This window comes from Euwallacea similis, chromosome 9 (assembly GCF_039881205.1).
Source record: "Euwallacea similis isolate ESF13 chromosome 9, ESF131.1, whole genome shotgun sequence".
Taxonomy (NCBI): domain Eukaryota; kingdom Metazoa; phylum Arthropoda; class Insecta; order Coleoptera; family Curculionidae; genus Euwallacea; species Euwallacea similis.
The window spans coordinates 385519-405978 of record NC_089617.1 but is presented as its reverse complement, the minus strand read 5'-3'; the positions used below and the strand labels follow the sequence as shown (position 1 = coordinate 405978).

Here is a 20460-nt window from a genome sequence, read left to right as displayed (position 1 = left end):
GCACAGATAAAATTTTTTAAGACATGTGTGGATTAGGTATTTCTGAAAACATTTAGAATTTTGTTTGATTTAAAATTACATATTAAAATCGATAAAATCGCACGATGAAAAATGGTGAAGAACTAATACCAGAAATGATTTATCTTGGGAAACCGGGTGACTCGCTGGATGGGTGATTTTCTAAGCTCATTTCTCTTCAACGTTCCTCCAGGTCTATAGTTTGATGTTCTTATTAAATTATTGTTTAGGAAGCTATATATTTATTTGAACCACTTGAATTAAAAACCTAACATGCAACATTCCTTTAACATTAAAGACATGACTGTAGTCATAACCTTATCGGTTATTAGAACTATTCTGAATAAGGATGGAATTCCTCTAATCCCCTAACATGTTATGAATGATCAAAATTAACCTTCGATATTCGGCTTTGGCGATTTGATTAGATTTATTATTGATTAATTCAGCCATTCATGATTTTAATAAGCTCTCCATTCAGTCAACTGAAAAATCTAAGAACTTCTGAAAAGCGCCTGAACTAAATTTTGCTATTTAAGAAGCGGAATTCAGTCTAAATCATTTGTACTCGACTCAGTGATGCATGGGTCCAACACCAAAACAGCACAAAAAACTGGATAAATCGTAGGCTTGAGTCGTCTAAATTGGCGAAATCATTAACGGAAAGCCCCGCTTGTTATTTTATCACAATTGTTGGGTATCTCTACATCGGAAAACTAACGATTAGCTGTGTTAACAATAATTGCAATGAAGCAAAACGGCGGCCCCTCTTATCATTTCATCGAAAACATGTTAATTATCGCCCACCATTAAATTAACACCTGTTGCGAGAAAAATCTGGCCTCGTGATTGAAATTTGAAACAATGTTTGTGCCTCTCGCAGTTTTTTCATTGGATTTTGCAACGACAATATAGTGACATCAATATTGATATTCGAGATGAAGTAATATTGGGAGGCTGATGTATCGAAATTGCTGATGTGTTATATTATATAAAAAAAACAATTATTTGTTATAACAATGAATTTACAACTGAAACACAGTTTCGAAATGTTACAGGATTGTATTCTTCTATATATTTTTTAGATACATTTTCCACAAAAAAAATTAAACAAACAAAATCAGTTGTTCCACGAAAAACGACTTGCTCAAGATGGACATTTCGAAGGTCCTCCATGTAGCTAAGGAAAATTAATGACTTGAGCGAAACCAGGATCGAAATGTCTGTAGATCCCTTCTTATCTTTAGTCTTTTATCTACTTTCTTCGATGAACATTAAACACATCTTTTAATAGTAAGCTGTTCAAGTATCTAGCTTTTTTCATGGAATTTTCGACTCATTTTTAAATTTTGGATGGTGCAACCCTTTACCGTCAAACTCAGTCTCACTATCCTGCACGAAGTGCCTGAGGATGTTTCGGGAACTGAAATTGTTTCAGTGGGCGCTCTATCTTTATGTGTAATTATAACGGCACCAATATTTCCTCCGGTTGAGTATTATTGTCCTCCTTATGAAATTCTGTTAAAGTATGATGTTCTCTTTGTTATTTTACTGGATGTTTTTAAAACCCTATTCGACACGTTCCTGAGTTCTAGAAGTTCCCACTCCCAAATAACAAGATTGGAAGAAGAATTCAGGGTTTCAAGCATGTAGCTTTAAAGTTAGTGAGGACGCTTTTCTTAGGGAAATTTCATAAATCCTTTAATAGTAGAATGTTTTTTGTGTGATTTTATGGAGTGATTTTAAACCACGTTCGGTAGGAATGTTTTGAAACGGACGGTAAAACCCAGGATATAAGAAGAGTCTTCGGGGTTTCAAATTCTCTAAAGTCAGTGGCGAAGCATTTTCAATGGCAAAATTAAATCTGTTCAATTGTTTATTAAAAGTGAGAAAGTTTTTTGTATTTGGCCGTATTTTAAGGGATATTCATTGCGATTTTGACTCCTAAAAACTAATGTATGGAAATTTACTAATCTGAACTACGTATGCAGGTTTAGAGGTGATAAATAGGATTTCAACCCATGAAAAGTACCACCAAATTAATTTTAACAAAAATTTAAACAGTGGTGTGCAAATTAATCTAAAGAGTAGTCTGCGTAGGAAATTTCAACTTTATATTCGCACGATCACCTATTTGCATATTAGTCGGAGTGGAATGTTAATACATTTGGAAAAATAGAAAAAAACTTCTAAAACAACTTTTAAAATTTATAATGTAACTTTTTCTTTCCACTGCACGCCTGTCAGTTTCCACTTTAACGAAAAATGGAAACCTATAAATCACAATTAAAAAAAAAAAAAAAATTCACTACAATTTCAAAAACAGAACTAATCCGTGACGTAATCGAAGTGATGTGAGTCCTTAACAACAGTTGGCCCAATTTGGAAATCAACCATCAAAGAGCACCAATGAAAACGTATGCGGCCTACAGCCTCCCACAACTCTTGGCCGATTCTGGCACGTGATGCGCCAACACTGTTGATATAAAACACTATAGGGCCGTCACGGCGGTCTTTATTGTTAGTTTCTTTACAAGAAAGCACCAGTGGTGGTGAGGCGACGATCCAGTCGAAAGTGTCGACTTTCCAGCTTCAGGACTAACAGTCAAGATAGAATTAGCACTTTGTACAGGTAGGATTTTTAATTTCTAATAGTAATAAAATGATATCTTATTTAAGTCAGTAAGAACGATGTTAAGAAGTAGGAAGTACATATTACTAATTTTTTTCTTCACATTTTTTGAGTTCGCTATAGGTGTCCTCTCTTAAAGGCGTTTTAACGACTAAAAATTATTTTGAAAATTGAGGTATCTAGCTGTGATTTTATTAAATAGAAAAACACGAATCACATTAAACCAAAATTTAAAAAAAATATGTGTAATGCCACATATAAATTGAACATCTTTTTTTGGATATCATTTTTTTCGTCTTAATAAGATACGTTTTTAATCGACTTGTGCTTCAAAAATAATTAAGAATCACGTACATATGGAAATCGTCATCGACGGAAATGTCATTATACATATGTAACGCGGCAAGTGCATTGATAATTATCAATTAATTTTAGGGCAATATGAACGAATAAAATTTAGGAATAAGAAAGGCGCGAGTGTATTTTTCTGATCCAAAAATTAATGACGATAAAATTTGTTGGCAAAAATTTCCGTCAGGGTTTACAATTCTTCTTCTATTTTTAAAAATTTATTTTCAGCCTGTTATTAGTTAGGAAATAATATAGTAGATATTTTACTGAAGTTGGTTTAAATTGTAAATTCTATTTCTTCGCCTCATTCAAAGCACCCTATTAAAACAATTTTTGAAAATTTCTTTCTCAGTAATGTAAAAATATTTCCTTAAAGGAAAATAATTAACATAGCAACAAAATTGAACATACCATCCAACAGAAAGAAATTTATTATTTAACACATATTCAACTTTATGCAACTTGCGAAAGTTATTCCCTGGTGCCCATCACAAGATGTTTTTTTTTTTAAATTATATATTGGGGTGATGCTCATATTCTTTTGTATGTTCCATATACTTTTTTTGCCTATTTTATAAACTTTTAAAATCCAGAAAGTATAGTCAATTCAGGAATAACTTTTTTATTGCAAAAATGTGTGTTATCTTTACATTAAATTGCTAGAAACTTTGAAATATCCATGAGGCCTGCAACTAAGAACGGAATAATACATAATTAAGTTTGCTACGGAGGACATTATAAAATCCTAGAATGGAGTATTGAAATACGAATGTTACGAGAGAAGATGAGATGCATAAGCAATATCATATTACATCCCACATTAAGCTTCTTCTTCGTTTTAGTAAATCCATATTCATCATGATATAAAATTTTCGAAACAATTAAGGTGAGACGTGTAGACAAGTAACACAAGAGGAAACCCTTGGAAGCTAAATATCACTTTTCACTTGAGAAATTGAAACATTTTCGCATCTTAATATCCACATTCTCGTGGCTTCAAAATTGCGACCTTCTCAATAATTATTCTTATGTAAATGAGAAATATCGTGGAGCTGATAATAACTTCCGCTTACGTATTATTTCCTACGGGATTGCGTTGAGGGAAAAAGATATATACACCCGAATTACAGTGGCCATAATATTTGATAGAACTCATTCCGCTCAGTTAAAGTTTCACAATATTCATTATAGCTCTCAAAAATAATATGAAATTCAATAGAATATATTGTTCAATAGAATAGTATGCCCTATCAATTAGGAAAAACCTTAGCCTGTGTCGAAATAAGGAAAAAACAGACGCATCTCGCAAAATAATACTGACAGACGGACTACTGAATATTTATGTTATGAGCGTACAGTAAACTGACTTTATTTCACTCATTTACGCGCTGCAGAAGCACTTTGGCACACTTGTGCGATTACCGTCTGCAAATTAAAATATCACGTGTCAGTGTCAAAACTCTTGTGAGTATTAAACAATTATGGTGATTTTTGTGTATTAGACACGCTGACTTCGGCATAAATATAGCAAGTAAAACGAATAATGTCTTAGAGAGGAAGAAGTCGCGGCAAAGAATTTCCAGTTCTCAATCATACATGGCCCTGATTGCGCGCTTCTGAATCTCGAAAACCGCACAAAAAAAATCACATCTACGGACCTCTAACGTGTCTGTAAGTCGCTGCGACCTATCAAAGTCAAGACCGAAGTAAGTGCAATAATCCACATCAATTGCACTGCTCACTGACCCCACTATTGAATCCTGGTAAATCGCAGCATTTAGCAAGACCTCCTCAGAAGCCTGAACTTAACTCTCTGGAATCTCCCCTTGATCTATAATATTATCGAAAGAAAGCGAGGATAGCGTTTCGTATGCCACAGTGTTCCAGCTTAACCAGGAGCGCTCAGTGGCAAATGCAATCAAGGCCTTACTCATGTCACAGAACAGGCAGTAGCAACTTTGTTCTGATTTAGGTCCCAAAAAGCTCACTAAGCAAGTGGAGTATTACGTCCGAGGTACTCTTACCTAATCGAAAACCAAACTTGCTCTGAAGAATGTTTACTCTATTTATCTAGGAATGGCAACATCCTTTTTGTGGTCGCAAGGAGAAATTACAGTCTGTGAATGGACATGACTCATGGTAAAAAACTGCCATTTCTCAGCGCTTGAGACGAAAAATTTTCAGAATGTCTTACATACTTTACATATCCACACTCCATAGACTTTAGTTTCATTATTTTTCATTTTACTAATAATTTTTTCGTAGATTCTGGAGACTAGGATTACTGAAAAATCATTAAAAAAGGTTATCGTTTGAGTCAGTAGGTTTTAACTGAGAATAATGTGCAATCCTACCGCTCCAATAACTCCTACTTGTATTTGAGGCGTTATTTCCAAACAAAATTTAAAAAACTCTAATTTGCAAAACGTCTTTCTATTTGGATTTCTTATTTGAGAATCCGCAAATTTTACGAGAAATAAAATGTTTCTGCCAGTCAGCTTTAAATTACATGTTATGGTAATGCTTAGCATTGGGGATTTATATCTAATGAATCTCAAGGGTTCATAGACAACGAAAATGCTTAACTGTTAAACAGATATTAAATGCCTATCTAATAAATTGCTACCTGTAACGGTAACACAGTTTCGATTTACTTAACCACAAATTCTACTAAATTGAACATTTTCCAGAAGCCTGGCATATACGACTCTTGCCTCAGAGCAAATTTTGACATCTAAATTGTGAATTGTGCTTTCACCTGCCCGCTTTAATATCAGAGCCCCCCATCTTTATTACTTACCCGCTCCGTATTCTACGATTTGCAAATGAGTTAACCAACATATTCCAATTCGACTGCGTTTACACACCATATCCATACGTTAATTAGACCCCTCAGTACAGCTCTCGGTTAAAGGGGTCCCCGTTATAAACACAAATTAAATTCTTAAGTGCATAACAGAATTTATTTTGCTTTTGCCTAGGTACGCTTTGGGGAGAAAACGTAATTCAAGTACGTGCAGATTAGCATATTTGTGTTTGTATATCTTTTGTGGAATGAATCTAAATAACGTGGGTAAGCGTTAATTAGTTATGTCACTATCCACCCTTAAAATTTGAAATAATTTAGTCTGGTGTTGCTAAAATTTGTCAATTTTCTATTTTATGAAACCTGAACTGAGTGAAATTTCAGCCGAAATAAATTGTGCTGACCCCAACAAGAATATATAGTTAAAGTCTCATAGCCTTAAGAAAAGACATGGACGGTTTAAATCTTGCTAAACACGTTAAACTAATAACTTGAGCAGTGCCGATGGGTTGATATAATTTCTTTTTGGCAAGCAGTTTTGCCATCTAGAAAATGAAGAAGAAACGTTTCTTCATTGAGATCAAAGTGTGACCTCAAATCACTTATGAGGCTAAGCAGAAAATATAACTTCAAAAAAAGGATTAATTGCATCATCAATGGATTCACCAGCCCAATCAAAAATATCCATTACTGGATGAGTTCTGAAGAGGCTTATTTAAAAGCGAGATCGTTATCTAGGGAAAGAACACGCTTGGTAAAGATACGTAAAATTGGTACAAATGCTCACCGACAACTCATTGAACTATCAATTGAAAAATGCATAACTCACTATTTAAGATTCTCTTCAGTGATAAACGATAAAAAAATTGTAGCACCTATTTTACGATTTACGAAAAACGTGCAAAAGTACTTTAAAATAAAGTACTATTTTGGAATTTTGAAATGTTTAATTTAATAATTATTTATCACAAAAACTCGAAATGTCGCAGGTTCAGGTTACATGTCGCGTATCAGTTTTGCTAAAGCCTGATTGAAATCTGCGAATAAAAAATTCAGGTCCGTATTTAAAATAACGAACGTTGACGGGACCGCAAACACAAGCGAGAACAACAATTTTAATGGCATGTTGTAGTTTTTTTTTTTACTTTTGTAATAATATTCAATCACGAAAACACGATTTGGCAAAATAATTTTTTTAAATGGCTCACTTATCAAATGAGCCCAAAAAGGGGCTTTGGGGGCACTTCTCCCCACAATCTAATACTTTTCACTCCATGTAAGCCCTCTTCGCCTCCGCAAAACAGCCTGTTATCTTTACGAAGGAGAGAATCCTATCCCCTTCTCGTCGAAAGCGGCACTAATACAAACGACTGAGTGGCGCAGCAAAGTGGTCCTGAACTAACCTGACAAAAAAATTGTTATTTTGAAATACTTTACACTAATCTTAACCAAAATTCTAAGCAATATGGACGAAACTCGAAGTGACCTGAACAAAAATAACCCCCTCTCCCCCTCATTGCAATTCTTCTCAACAAACTGAGTTTAAGAGTTACCTTAGAGTGGTGGCTTCAATTCCGCATGTAAAATAAATGCCCTTTTCCGGAGAGGAACTCTTTTAAGTAAACACTATTTCTAAAACTTTATAAAATGCAAAACTCAATAATTAATCTTTTCAGGCAAAAATATTTCCCTCACTCATGAATATTGCTATATTGCTGTCCTTTTTAAAAATTATGGAACCTGATATATTATGGACTATATTACACATTAATAAAATTGAATCACCCTTCCTGTTTGGGCATGGAAATATTATATAGACATGGTTATGTACGAGTATATCACGTTGACATTACATAATGAGACTTATTCTAAAACTGTAGCAACATCCACTTTTTCAAGTTTGCGCTTTTATCTTTACAAACTGGAGATTGAGAATGTTACCGATATTCGCCTCCTTTCTCTATCAGTTGATATTCCATTCACTCTCAGTAAGCTCGATCTTTGTTATCAACAGTAATCTTAATCCACTCGCCACTCCGACTTACCAAAGCAAATTAGGTACTAAATACACAATTTCACATTATATTACCGACTCTTGAGTTGTTCTGGCACACCACTAGGAAGAAATGCAACTACTTCTTGTATGTTTGTATTTACTCCACCCCAAAAAACCTAATTTTTGTAATGATGTTTCACTCCAGTGCTTTCAATGCACAGTTGATTTTTATGGGGCTTATGGGGCTACTCGTAAAACGGTATTCTTGGTGTAAATTACGATGAAATAAGTAGGAGAAAATTTTAGCCTTGTGTACTACACGTTTAGTAAATCAAAAGATATTTAGAAGAATTTTATACTCAAAAATTAAAAGATCTTTCGTAGAATTTTAAATAGTAAAAGTAAATTTTAGACTGGAACACATCAATTTGTGTAATTACTCCGATTTAAAAATATCCATTACAGAGAACGGGATGAAGATACCAATTTCATTTACGGTAGAGCAAAATTATAATTGGCAGTTTCTAATGGTCGTGTGTGTGTAATAATGTTAGTAATCAGTTAAGTGATTCTTGGATAATGCATAAAGCGTTATATTTGACCCGTTAGTCGATTGCTCAAATAACAGCAACCATCATTAATCCACAATTTGCTTAAAGCAAAATATGCTTCAGGTGTCGTAGATCGAAATTCTTGATGAACTACAAAGGGTAATTTTATACAGTAATTTCTAATATGTAGTAATAACGATGTGCTCACATTGCCATCCACTGGGGAGAGGTTCACTTTATAACTTACAAGACTTGCTAAAATCTGTCAAAATATGTAAATTTTTTTAAATAACATAACTCTTGACCATTTTTTGGCATATCAAATTTTGATGCATATATTGATTATTAATGTTTATATTAATTTCTGTTTGGGCGTACCAAGTCTTGAACCATTAAAAAAAATTGTTCTAAGTTCGAATTTCCTTAGATTTCAAACTAACTGAAGCTGTTCCCTGTGCCTCTGCTTTTTGATAATATATATACAGGGTGTCCCAGATAAGGATGAACAGCATGGGGATCTCGGAAACGGTAATAGATACAAAATGGTTTAAATTGGGAAAAAGTTAGGCAATTTAAAGCAAATTAATAATCTGTTTTTATATCGACGAAATTCCGAATGGTTACGAAGATATCCGGAAAAAAACGAATTTGGCGGTTTTCGTTTTTTGCAAATAACTCTTATACGGTTATAGTTAGAGGAATAAAAGTTTTACATTATTAAAGCACTTTTTTGAGAACTGTTTAGCAGTGTTGCCAGTTTTCTTGTTACATCCTTACTTTCGGAGAAAAATGAGTAAACTTTTGATTTTCATATGGGCGTGATATCAATTATTTATATTTTCAAAATCGTCATAAAATTCCCTTTTCAGCCATGCATTACATTTAATATTTTTCTCAGAAACTCTATGAGTTATAGCCATTAAAGCATTTTTTGATAAGTAGGCCATGATTTTGACTTATAGTAATGGTGCACATTAAATAAATGAATGCTGTGGAAACGTCAACATTATTTAAAAGTATAAATATATTACTGGTATCACCCTAAAATTAAAAAAATAATTGTTTCAAATTATGTATTTAATAACAACAATGCGGCTAAACTTGGATCGAATCAAATGTTGACGTTTCCACAGCATTCATTTATTTAATGTGCACCATTACTATAAGTCAAAATCATGGCCTACTTATCAAAAAATGCTTTAATGGCTATAACTCATAGAGTTTCTGAGAAAAATATTAAATGTAATGCATGGCTGAAAAGGGAATTTTATGACGATTTTGAAAATATAAATAATTGATATCACGCCCATATGAAAATCAAAAGTTTACTCATTTTTCTCCGAAAGTAAGGATGTAACAAGAAAACTGGCAACACTGCTAAACAGTTCTCAAAAAAGTGCTTTAATAATGTAAAACTTTTATTCCTCTAACTATAACCGTATAAGAGTTATTTGCAAAAAACGAAAACCGCCAAATTCGTTTTTTTCCGGATATCTTCGTAACCATTCGGAATTTCGTCGATATAAAAACAGATTATTAATTTGCTTTAAATTGCCCAACTTTTTCCCAATTTAAACCATTTTGTATCTATTACCGTTTCCAAGATCCCCATGCTGTTCATCCTTATCTGGGACACCCTGTATATATATATATAGAAATCAATAACAGTGCTTGAAAAAGAGGTTCGGAATTGTCGTTCTGTCAAGATTCATTGGGGGTAGCATGTTTTGTGCATTTTCAATGCTTTTTGTAATTTAGAAGTTCCATAGATCTCTACTTCCTTTCATTCTTTCAGACAATATTCAGTGGGTACATTTCAAATCTAATATTTGATTTCAATCAACGCGTCAAAAATGGAAATATCTATAAATTACTTTATGACTACGATTTTTAAATATTTTTACTAAATTTAACGGGTTTACAACCGGGTAAATAACCGAAAAAATACCAAATATGTTAATTATATAAGTAGTTTTATGGTAAAATCGGATAAATCTCTGAAATTTTGGAATAAATTCTGATATGCGAAAACCTACCATAACATTATTATTAAACGGCGAAAATTTAAATAAAAAAATAAAAAATAAAATATATATAATTAATAATCGATTTTTTTCTAAACTTCAAAATCTTTTATATTGGAAATAAAGCAATTCCAGACATATTTTATAAGAACTTTCTTCCCAAAAAAAGATCCCCTTAATATTCCGTGATATGTTTAGAAAACACCCTAGCCATAGATGTAGTAATATGCTCCACGATGATGTAAAATAATGGTTTGCTTATGTTGTATGACCGCGTATATTTCGCTATTTACATTAATAATGAGTTGCTAATCAGAGCTTCATCTCATCTGTAGATACTAAACAGTAAATAACGCCCTTAGCTTAACTAAAATCGATCCCAAGTGACTACAGACACAAAAATCATTATCCAGCGAACTATACCATTAGGTAATACAATCTCATTACTGATGAATAAATAATATATGCATCCGGTATAATCGAATTTGTCGATAGTCCCTTGATGTGTAGATCAAATAGCGTTTTACCCGAACGGATCAACTACAAATTTCAGTTATGTTATGGTTATTACCTGGTTATTGGACGCATAAAATGGCAAATTTCAGCATTTGTTTCCGCAAAATCATCAACACGTTGAAATATCCCGTTTCATTTCCATGTTGTATTTGAAGCTGTTGTCTAATTCATAGATTTATGTTTTACCATGTCTATATATAGAACCTTAAGAGTATTACCATTATAGTTATTGTAGTTAAGTCCCTGTCTTGGGTAAGACAACATTTAGTTTCCTTGTTATTTTAGCTTCGAGTTGTCCTAAACCTCTTCGTTATTGCCCTTAGCGTTTCTCCATCGAATCAAAGAGTTATTTCTTCTGTAGTCAAACAAGGAATTCGTCTGTGGAAAGCATTAAGATTTACTAAGTTTTGGTGGACCGACGTTGAATTGTAGCTAAATTGTAAGGTTGTGTGATGATCTTTCAATATTGTTCGCTTTACTATTCAAATTTGGATTCGAAACACACAAATAAATGTGTCACCGAAAGAATGGAAAAAACTAATTGTCCGAATAAACTGACATTCGTATCTTTTTTAATATATATTTTTGTATTTTTATAGAAATGTGATATTATATTTGCAATTTCAAAGTCAATTTCCATTGATTCTGACTACAGCTCAGTTTGATCGGTAAATACGTATGTGTGTGCCTTAGGGTCTCTAGTTTTATTGAAACATCGTATTTGCATTTATATGGATATTACCCTATGCGATGGAAATCATCCCTTTTTGGCTTTTGACGGCCACCTAACACAGCAAGGTTTCACTCGATCATTCGAAGTAGTTCTATATGCATTTCTTAGTTCAAATAAATTCTATATTTCCATTTGTAACACTTGATGTAAGGATTCACTAGGCCAAGAGAGAATAAAAAAAGAACAGTTAAGTTTCCTAGAGCTCGTTTCTTCAAATCTTAATGAATGCCTTCAAAATTCTTGTAATTTTTCTTTAATAAAAAAAAAAAAAACAGAGTCTTAGAGAACATTTATTTACCAATGCTAAGAGATTTTTATTTAGCCCAGATTTAAAATTGAATTGGTCTGAAGAGTTTGGGATGAATGATGATGAATTTTTCTGAAATGACCAATTTGAAATCTCCTTAAAACTACATAAACTCAAAAGTACTCAGACAAAAGTCTCTATTAAAACCTCAGAGGCATAGAATTATAATAACTAAGAGTTTTATTTAGACCAATCTTAAAAAAAAACGAATTGATCTGAAATTTTGGGGATGCACGCATGCAAAGATGATTTCGAAATATTTCCAAAAAGTTCCAAGAATTTTTACTACTAAATTAAAATCTACAAAACTAACTTGCGTTTACTAAAATCCAAACATTTTTGTCAAGGAAAAGATAAGATCAGAGGCTTTAAAAAACATGAAGTAACAAATATCGAGTTAATTATTGAGGTAATATATTTTTTTAATATCTATGTAGGAAAAAATATAACTTCCAATTATTACAATATAACCTTTTAAAGTTTAAACATGAGGTCAATATCAGAATTCTATGACCATTTATTTATTATTATTTTAATTTATATAATTTTTTCAGTTAGCAAAACAGCAAGTTGTATTATGTTTTCAAGATGCCATATACCTCTAAGATTCCCTTTAATAAATATTAAATTTTACTAAAAAACAAAAATTAATTTTACCCTCGTTTCTCTTGGGAAAATTGTGCTCTTTAATCACTTTTAACTACTAGTACCTCAACTGTTAATAAAACGACATTAATTTCTCGAGAAGCTGAAGTTTTTCTGGGATGAAGTTTTCTGCGAAATAATAACAATTAAACGTTCGGCATGTAGAAAACTTAATTGAGTTCATGCTATACCATCCTGTCAAGAATTTAGCTTTGTTGTTTATTAGCAATGCAATTACCTACAAAGAAAACAGGTCTAAAGCTTCAAACTCTTTGTGCGAACAAAATTCTACCTCAGAAATTCCTCAATATTGTTACAGCATAATATCCCTAGCGTATTTCTGTTGTAAAAATTTTGGCACAAACACTGGACAGAAACTGCTGCTTAAAAATTGCTACGTACACATAAATACGATCAAGTGTGTATTTTTTTATTTCTAATTCATAATTGGTATTGCACGTGAAGTTTACTTTGTTAGATTTGTTGATGACTTGAATATAAAACAAAATATTGCCGCGAAGAATAAATCAGAAGTAGTTTAAACTTTAAACGTCTGGGTATATAGAAAAGAGTAACTCGGCTGTCACATATTGAATTTCTCATCCTTTGAGTGTATAACGATTCCATTTATTTTATCTGTTTTGAAAGTAATACTGAAGATTTAATCGACTAACTTAGCTAGAAACATTAGAATTCCGAAAAAGTTTTAAAATATTTGCAAGGAATAATAAAAAAATAGAGTTTATGAGTCTGATATTGAAATTGAGAAAAAACTCTAAATAAGAATTTCCATATATTCTGCATCGTCATGCTGAAAAATATTAAATGGCATAGATAATTTTGTTAAAAGCATATAATTGTTACATAATTTCCTACCGGATATAAACTCTCGGTTATGAGATAATATGTTTTTTTCTTAATTGGGAATTCATAAGTGAATTTGTATCTCAACGAAACAAAGCTTGCTCTCAGCGAAAACCATTTTTAAAAAATAATTGCAGCACAATTTCATAATACGAAGTTTGCTAAAAGTTCGACAATTTTATAAAAGTACTTGGAAAGTAATTTTAGTCCAAAAAAAAGTCATTTATACAATACTATTAATAATTTAACAGCACCTTGGAAAGCCGTAAGTCATTTATGTTTTATGTAGATATTGTAAGAAGTTTTTTAATATTATTTCATTGGTTAAACATCTAAAGCAAACAACTTAATATAACATCGGAGATTTTAAACGATAAATCAGAATTTAATATACGTGCTAGACGATATACAAAGTGAAACGTTCAACTAGAATAAATGCTACAATTACAAATCCAATTCTTCAAAGAAACGCAAATATTGATGTAAGATGTGTATGTGGCTATTGTGATAGCTTATTAGATACAGCACGAAAAAGGGAACATAATAAAGAACATTACACCAAAGTGTCCTGCATCAAAATACGTTTTTATTTTAGAGTCATAATTCTGGAAAATATCCAAAAAAGAGTGATATCAAAGACACACAGATTGACACAATCTGAAGTTAAAGTTATTAATAATGAAGTTGCCGTTAGTAACTGATGATAATGTCCATGCAGAATACCACACCATGGAATCACAGCGGAAACTTCAAAACAAACGATGTCGGACTTTCCATAATGCAAAGGAGGATGATTCCATCCCGCCCTATATATCCATCAATAACAATATATCATTCCATACAGTAGAATCCTATGAAACGTAATCTTTCAGCAGTGCGATAACAACAGAGGGGCAGAAGAAATATAACTTAAAAGGAACTAATCTAATCAGACAACAGAAAAACTACAGCTGTCGAAAGTAATACATATTTCATAGACGAGTGATTGATATTATTATTCAATTGTGATTGTGATGAGTGATTAATTATATATTGTTAAAATCATTAATGATAATTTTACGTTCAACAATCTAACCGTGAATACGAATTTAGAAGATTCAATTGTATTGTATATGTATGTGCCAGTACAAGTATTATTCTAAATAAACAGAAAGTTTTTGTCCCACCAACAGTTCCAGAAGACAATCAATAAATCAACTTATTAATTAATTTACCATGCTGGCAAATCTGGTTGATAACTAAAATACATACGAATCATGCATTTGCACGTCATTAAATCTTCCTATATCATTAAACTCTGGTATAAATTTATCTTATATTGAGTATACTGATTGCGATTTCCGAGGAGGAAAATATCTGAAACTATAGTTGTTTCGTACAGTGGATAGCCAACTTTCATCGATCTAACCGAATTATTTACAATACTTATTAGATACAGTACTACCGTTACCTAGATCCTGACTTTCTCAGGTTGCACTACCTATTTCTTTTTTGCAGAAGATGAGGACTAAGAAGTTTTTAATGGATTTTATTCGTGGTGATGAATGAACTTGGTAGTGAAAAAGATGTATTGGTAATAATGCGGGGTTCACGCAGAAACAATTTTTAACCCTTTTCCGTCTTCACTACCTAAAAACTGACATCCCTCTGATCAATAAAAAAATATTATTTTTATATTAAAAAAAAACGCTTTTTTGAAATCTAATTAGACAATGTTTAAAAATATTTAATAATACCAATATATAAGGTTTCAACCTTTTAAAAAGGTTAAAAAATAATGTTAAATTGAAAATAAGGGAACCCGGAAGTTTTGATTCCTTAAGCAAAGGATTGTCTGTTCTAGTATACAATAAACTATTCCAATTAAATATTGCACCCTGTATATAAAAAGATGAATTGATTAGGAACTACCAATGGGTAATAATCTGAAACTATTTACATAAGTGTTTTTTTCTTTCAGATGCATGTCCGGAAAGTTATAGTGATATTCATATACCTGGCTTCCGCCGTAGTTTCATTTGTGGTTGCTGATAAGGAAACGAATAAGAGGATGCCAGGTTAGTACTTGCTAACAAACCTCATAAATATTTTTGCCTGTGAATAATTGTTACATTTTTTCCTTGATAAATTATTTTTTTTATTTAAAATTAATAATTAAACGAAGGCCCCGAACCAACCCACTTACATAAACAAGGCTTCAAGCAATTTTTTTGTATAAGTAGGGATTATAAAAACTACAAAAAGAGTTACACTAAAGTTTCTCTATTAGCAAACCTTTTTATGCAGGCTTTGAATGTCAAGATGCCGTATTAATACACACCTACAACATACATCATCACAGAACAATAAATTTGCATTTACACGAATATCTGAAGCGAAGTAAGAAAATGGGTAAAACTAATTGATTTATTGAAATGTGACTTAAATTGAAATTTCAAAAACAAGTTTTCAATTTTCATGGAGTCCTCTGGGAAATCATGTTCTAATAGCAACAAGCTATAACAGCAGTAACAAGGTTTGGAATACCTTCCAGAAAATTTCTATCTGCGGTTCACTTAGAATTGTGATATTTGAAAGGCAAAGTCCATCATATGTAATTCAGAAACATAAGAGAATAATTAGTATGGAGATCTAAACTCAAACTCCCAATGCAATCACGGTGTGCGAAAACACTATACACGACGAGATCGATCTCGTATATGGTGTTAATGACGTTAGTAGCGTGTTAATGTTATTCGATTTTTTTAATTGGTATTTTTATTCTTTCAGGTTCACATGCTTTCCAGCAAATGGTTAGATATGGGAGATCCAGCAAGAAAGATCCAAAAATAAACGTCTATCCTCGTGCAGATGTCTTTTATCTTGGACCAAGGTAAGGGCACTTCTATTTTAGTATCCACTTATACATAGAACATACAAATAACTTAATTAAATGGTCGGTATGTTGTCATTTCTTAGTTATTTGGGCTTCAGAATCAAACGTTTCATCATTCAAGAAAAAAGAAACATTTCATCAATAGTATAATTTTTCAAGACAGATCAATTTCAATATAATAGGAAAACATTTATCTGACTGCAGATATGGGAAGAGATCAAGACCAACAACACAGATGGTCAATATTAACTCTCTTGAAGAAAACCCTCTTCCTTGCAAATATACAGGAGTTGCTAATCTTTACAGATGCAATATATCCAGGTATGTGGATCGTTGAGTAGACATAGAAATAAACAACTGAGTAGCTATAAAAGTAAGTTTTTAGTCACAATCATTAAAAAACGTAAGTTTTGTCTTTAGTACTTTTTGTTTATGGGACTGGTAATTCTATCAAGTGAAGCCTTTGGTGCAAAGAGGTGTTAACTCACCTTCTTCATCTGTTAGTAAACTTTAAAAGCGACAAATGGCACCCATTTCCCCTAATCAACTAAAACGGATTTCAGTACAAAGTTCCAATTATTGAAACTCAAATCAATTTTTCACAAAACTAAAAAAAAATGAGTTAACACCTTTTTGCATCAAAGGCTTCAATTGCAGTCGCAATAAATATACGAAAATTCCCTTTACCACCTATTATGGATCTTTCAGGATAGCTCAGATTAAAATACTAACAAATCCTCAACTAAATAATGAAAAACTTTTGCCTTTAGCACTTTGTTATAAATCCCCAACTTCAATTAATTTCAGATATATATACAATGTGATGCTGTTCACCAAATTTAATTTAAATATCTCCAGAGGTTGGAGTATTATAAAAAATAATCGAATTTTTAAGTTTTTAACGCCAAGTATCTTTAAAACGAAGCGTTTATGAGTCTGTGTTGATATGAAATTTGCTTTTTAAAATAAATTTTTCTTTCGACTGTTAAAATGCTGCTACAAAAAAGTGGACCGCCCTGTATGTATATAGCTCAACTCGTGTCCCTCATCAACCTATTACAATATAGAAGGTGTCCTTAAAATGACTACAACGCTTGACCCATAATTTCTTAACCAAAAATAAGGCGTTTTAGACAAACTTATCTACATCCAATGTTGCTTCGTTTTGCCGTTACAGGGTGCCAAAGTTCTCAAATTAATATCGTTTTTTTTTAAATAATCGCTAAACGCTTTTATTGATTTTCAATAATTTTGAAATTAAGAATTACTACATAAGTTGGCGTATTTTGACGTGAACGGGATCTTTTTTTAATGCGCGAAAATATAAAAAACTACATATAATTCGTAAATAAAAGTTTGTATTTTGTCATCTCTTGTATGAACGACTTCAATTTTTTTCTTTCCCACTAGCTAACTTTATTTTGAAACTTTTTTGTCTCCTGTAAAATTTTCGCTAGAGGTATAGTTTCTCTGCAAAAAATGATTTACGATATCTTGCAATTCAACTCACAGCCCTATATGTGAAAGTTATTTACGAATTAAATAGTGGGATTGACTGACAAAACTGTTATGTCACAACTATTTTCGCAGGCGAGAGGAAAAAATGAGATGTGAAACATTAAGGGCTTCGTATAAAGCCCTTTACTTTGGATTGTCTTTTATGATAGTGTTGCGGTGATATAAAGAATGACGTATTGCTCGTGGCATATAAAAAATCTCAATATTGTAAATAGATGCTTGGCAATCATTTAACATATAAAATGGTCACTATAGAATTAGCGCTTCTAATAGCTTGTATACCAGCTATAGATTTTTTGGTGGAAGACAGAGTGAAAGTAATGAGAAGACGCAGGGAATACAAGCAGGATACGAAATAGACAATTTCAAAACAAGTAGCTGAAATTGAAATAGAATGGAAAAGATGCGACAGTACTATAACACAGAATTATTAAAAACACATAAGAAAGCAAGACACGCATACGTACTGGTCTTGTGGGCATAGATATTCTAGAGCACACATTACTACTACATACTATACTTGATAGCCGCGGCCGCACCTAGCCTATTATTTTACATTGTCGGCCGAGAATATGTTACTTTTCTTATTAAATACACTATGTACTATTGTTACATATAATTAATTGGTCACAATCTATCTCTGCACTTTTTCGTATAAATTTGTGAACATACATGGCAAAATACCTATTCACTACATATGTAGCAAATATTGCATCACGATTAATTGACTAATAATGTACCACGCGATTACTATAGGATTACACGTATTATTATATACTTATAAACTTCCCCCTCCAAATCTCAATGGACGTGTTTTTTCTCAAATCAAACTTTCCACAGAATGAAAAGATATTTAGGGTGGTTCATTTTGAAACGAAAGCCCTGTATAAACTTTAAATCTCTTTAGACCTTAGGATTATTCAAGCTTGCAAAATTTTGAAATATCAAGTTTTAATGCGTATAAACTTATGGATTAAATACACGTTTAGAATAGTCCCTTAACGCTTTACTCATTGTAACCTCTTTCTAGAATAACCTTTCAAACTTAAAAATTGACGTCTAATAGGTTCATAATTGATTGATCAGAAAATTAGGCATAAATCTACTCAATTTTGTTCATTTCTAACCGGAATATTTAAGTGTAATGAAGCATTAGGAGGGAAATAGTTCGGTTCACATTTATATTTATTTTTTCTGAAAACGTACTCAATTTTAAAAAAATGCTATTGCCTGGCTTTACACAAAATTTCTTCTAGGTAGATCTCTAGCTTACGTCTGTGTTTCCTTCAATTTTATTATTTTATCATTACCTTTATAGTACTATTTTATCTAATATGTTAATTTTTTTAAAATAATAATAACTGATTCAACTTTAGTTTTGTTTCAGGTCAACTGTAAACCTACGTAGAATCTAAGAACTGTTGTGACTTGCTCTTTTTCTAATCTTAACAGTTTTAAACATCGAGGTCTACGCAAGGCTGGAGTGGTCCTCGAAGTGTCTGCTTCCTATAACTTTTACCAAATATTACACTAAAATGTCAATTTGTGTAGATTTTAAACCACACATACGTTGTAATGGATGTGAGTGAAATGTCGTTATTTAAAAATGAATTAAACGTTTAACACTGGCATTATTTAGTAAATTTATTTCCTACAATTTTTTACGAATGAAACAGAAGAATTTTAAATACCATTTCGGAGAGAAATCGTCTAATTTCCAAGAAATTCTAAATTATTTTTATCTACTTTTGAAACCTATTTCCAAAACGATGAAAGTTACAAAATCAATGAAATGGAGAAAAATTTCTAATGTTTGGGCACTTTTAGTATGACGTAAATGGCGTGACCAAATTGTCATTAATTTAGAATTTATAATTACCTAAATTTTTCCCTCGTCTTTCATATGGTGAAAAAAAACAATTTAGCATCGCCATTTAATCGATTTTTTAATTATATTATATATATGTATGTGAACTTTACCAATTCCATTTTAACCAGTTATCTCAAAATGTAGAAATTTTTTTCAACATGAGGATGTACTAAGAGACTGTTAAGGCTTATAAATATGGCGATGAATTTGTTTGTTAATTGTAGCATATGAATCTGATTTCGAACGTCAAATTGGTTGAAGAATAAATTTATTCCATCATCCCTTAAAATATTATTCCTATTAGGAATGATCTGATTGCAACTATTTAATTTCTAATATTTTGTTGATACGTAGAAACGGATACGATCACCTAATCCTCCCCACACAAAATTCATTTATCAAGGATATGGTAAATACTTTTATCATGGCATTTAAATTAGGAGGTATTAAGGACATTGGTCTAGCTCTGATAGGGGATAATCGAATATTCATGAAGAAACAATAATGTCTAGCATACACGAGTAGTGCTACTTAAGGGTTCAATCCTAAATTGGATTAAGTTAATTTAATTTATTGGATATTTTTTAAGGCGGAATTATTAATGGGAAATCATTTTTATAGAGACAAATTATTAATTACACATTTCTTAGGACTACGTTACTAAGATGTTCTTAACTTAAACTATAATTTACTAATCTTCGATGTGTCTTATGGCAGATTTTTTGCAGCTATCCAGAAAGAATTGCGCTGATGA

At 31.8% G+C, this 20460-nt stretch overlaps 2 protein-coding genes across 2 annotated transcripts in view; both read left to right on the top strand.

The window, feature by feature from the left end:
* Positions 1 to 20460, top strand: part of Cdk5 (Cyclin-dependent kinase 5) — a 115224-nt gene that overhangs the window by 83386 nt on the left and 11378 nt on the right. The gene's annotated exons all lie outside the window — the stretch shown is intronic.
* Positions 2501 to 19467, top strand: LOC136410871 (RYamide neuropeptides-like). Its single transcript, XM_066393228.1, has 5 exons — positions 2501 to 2650; positions 15404 to 15500; positions 16213 to 16315; positions 16523 to 16639; positions 19224 to 19467. The coding sequence occupies exons 2-5, from the start codon at positions 15404 to 15406 to the stop codon at positions 19249 to 19251; spliced, it is 345 nt and encodes a 114-aa protein (XP_066249325.1). The 5' UTR covers positions 2501 to 2650; the 3' UTR covers positions 19252 to 19467.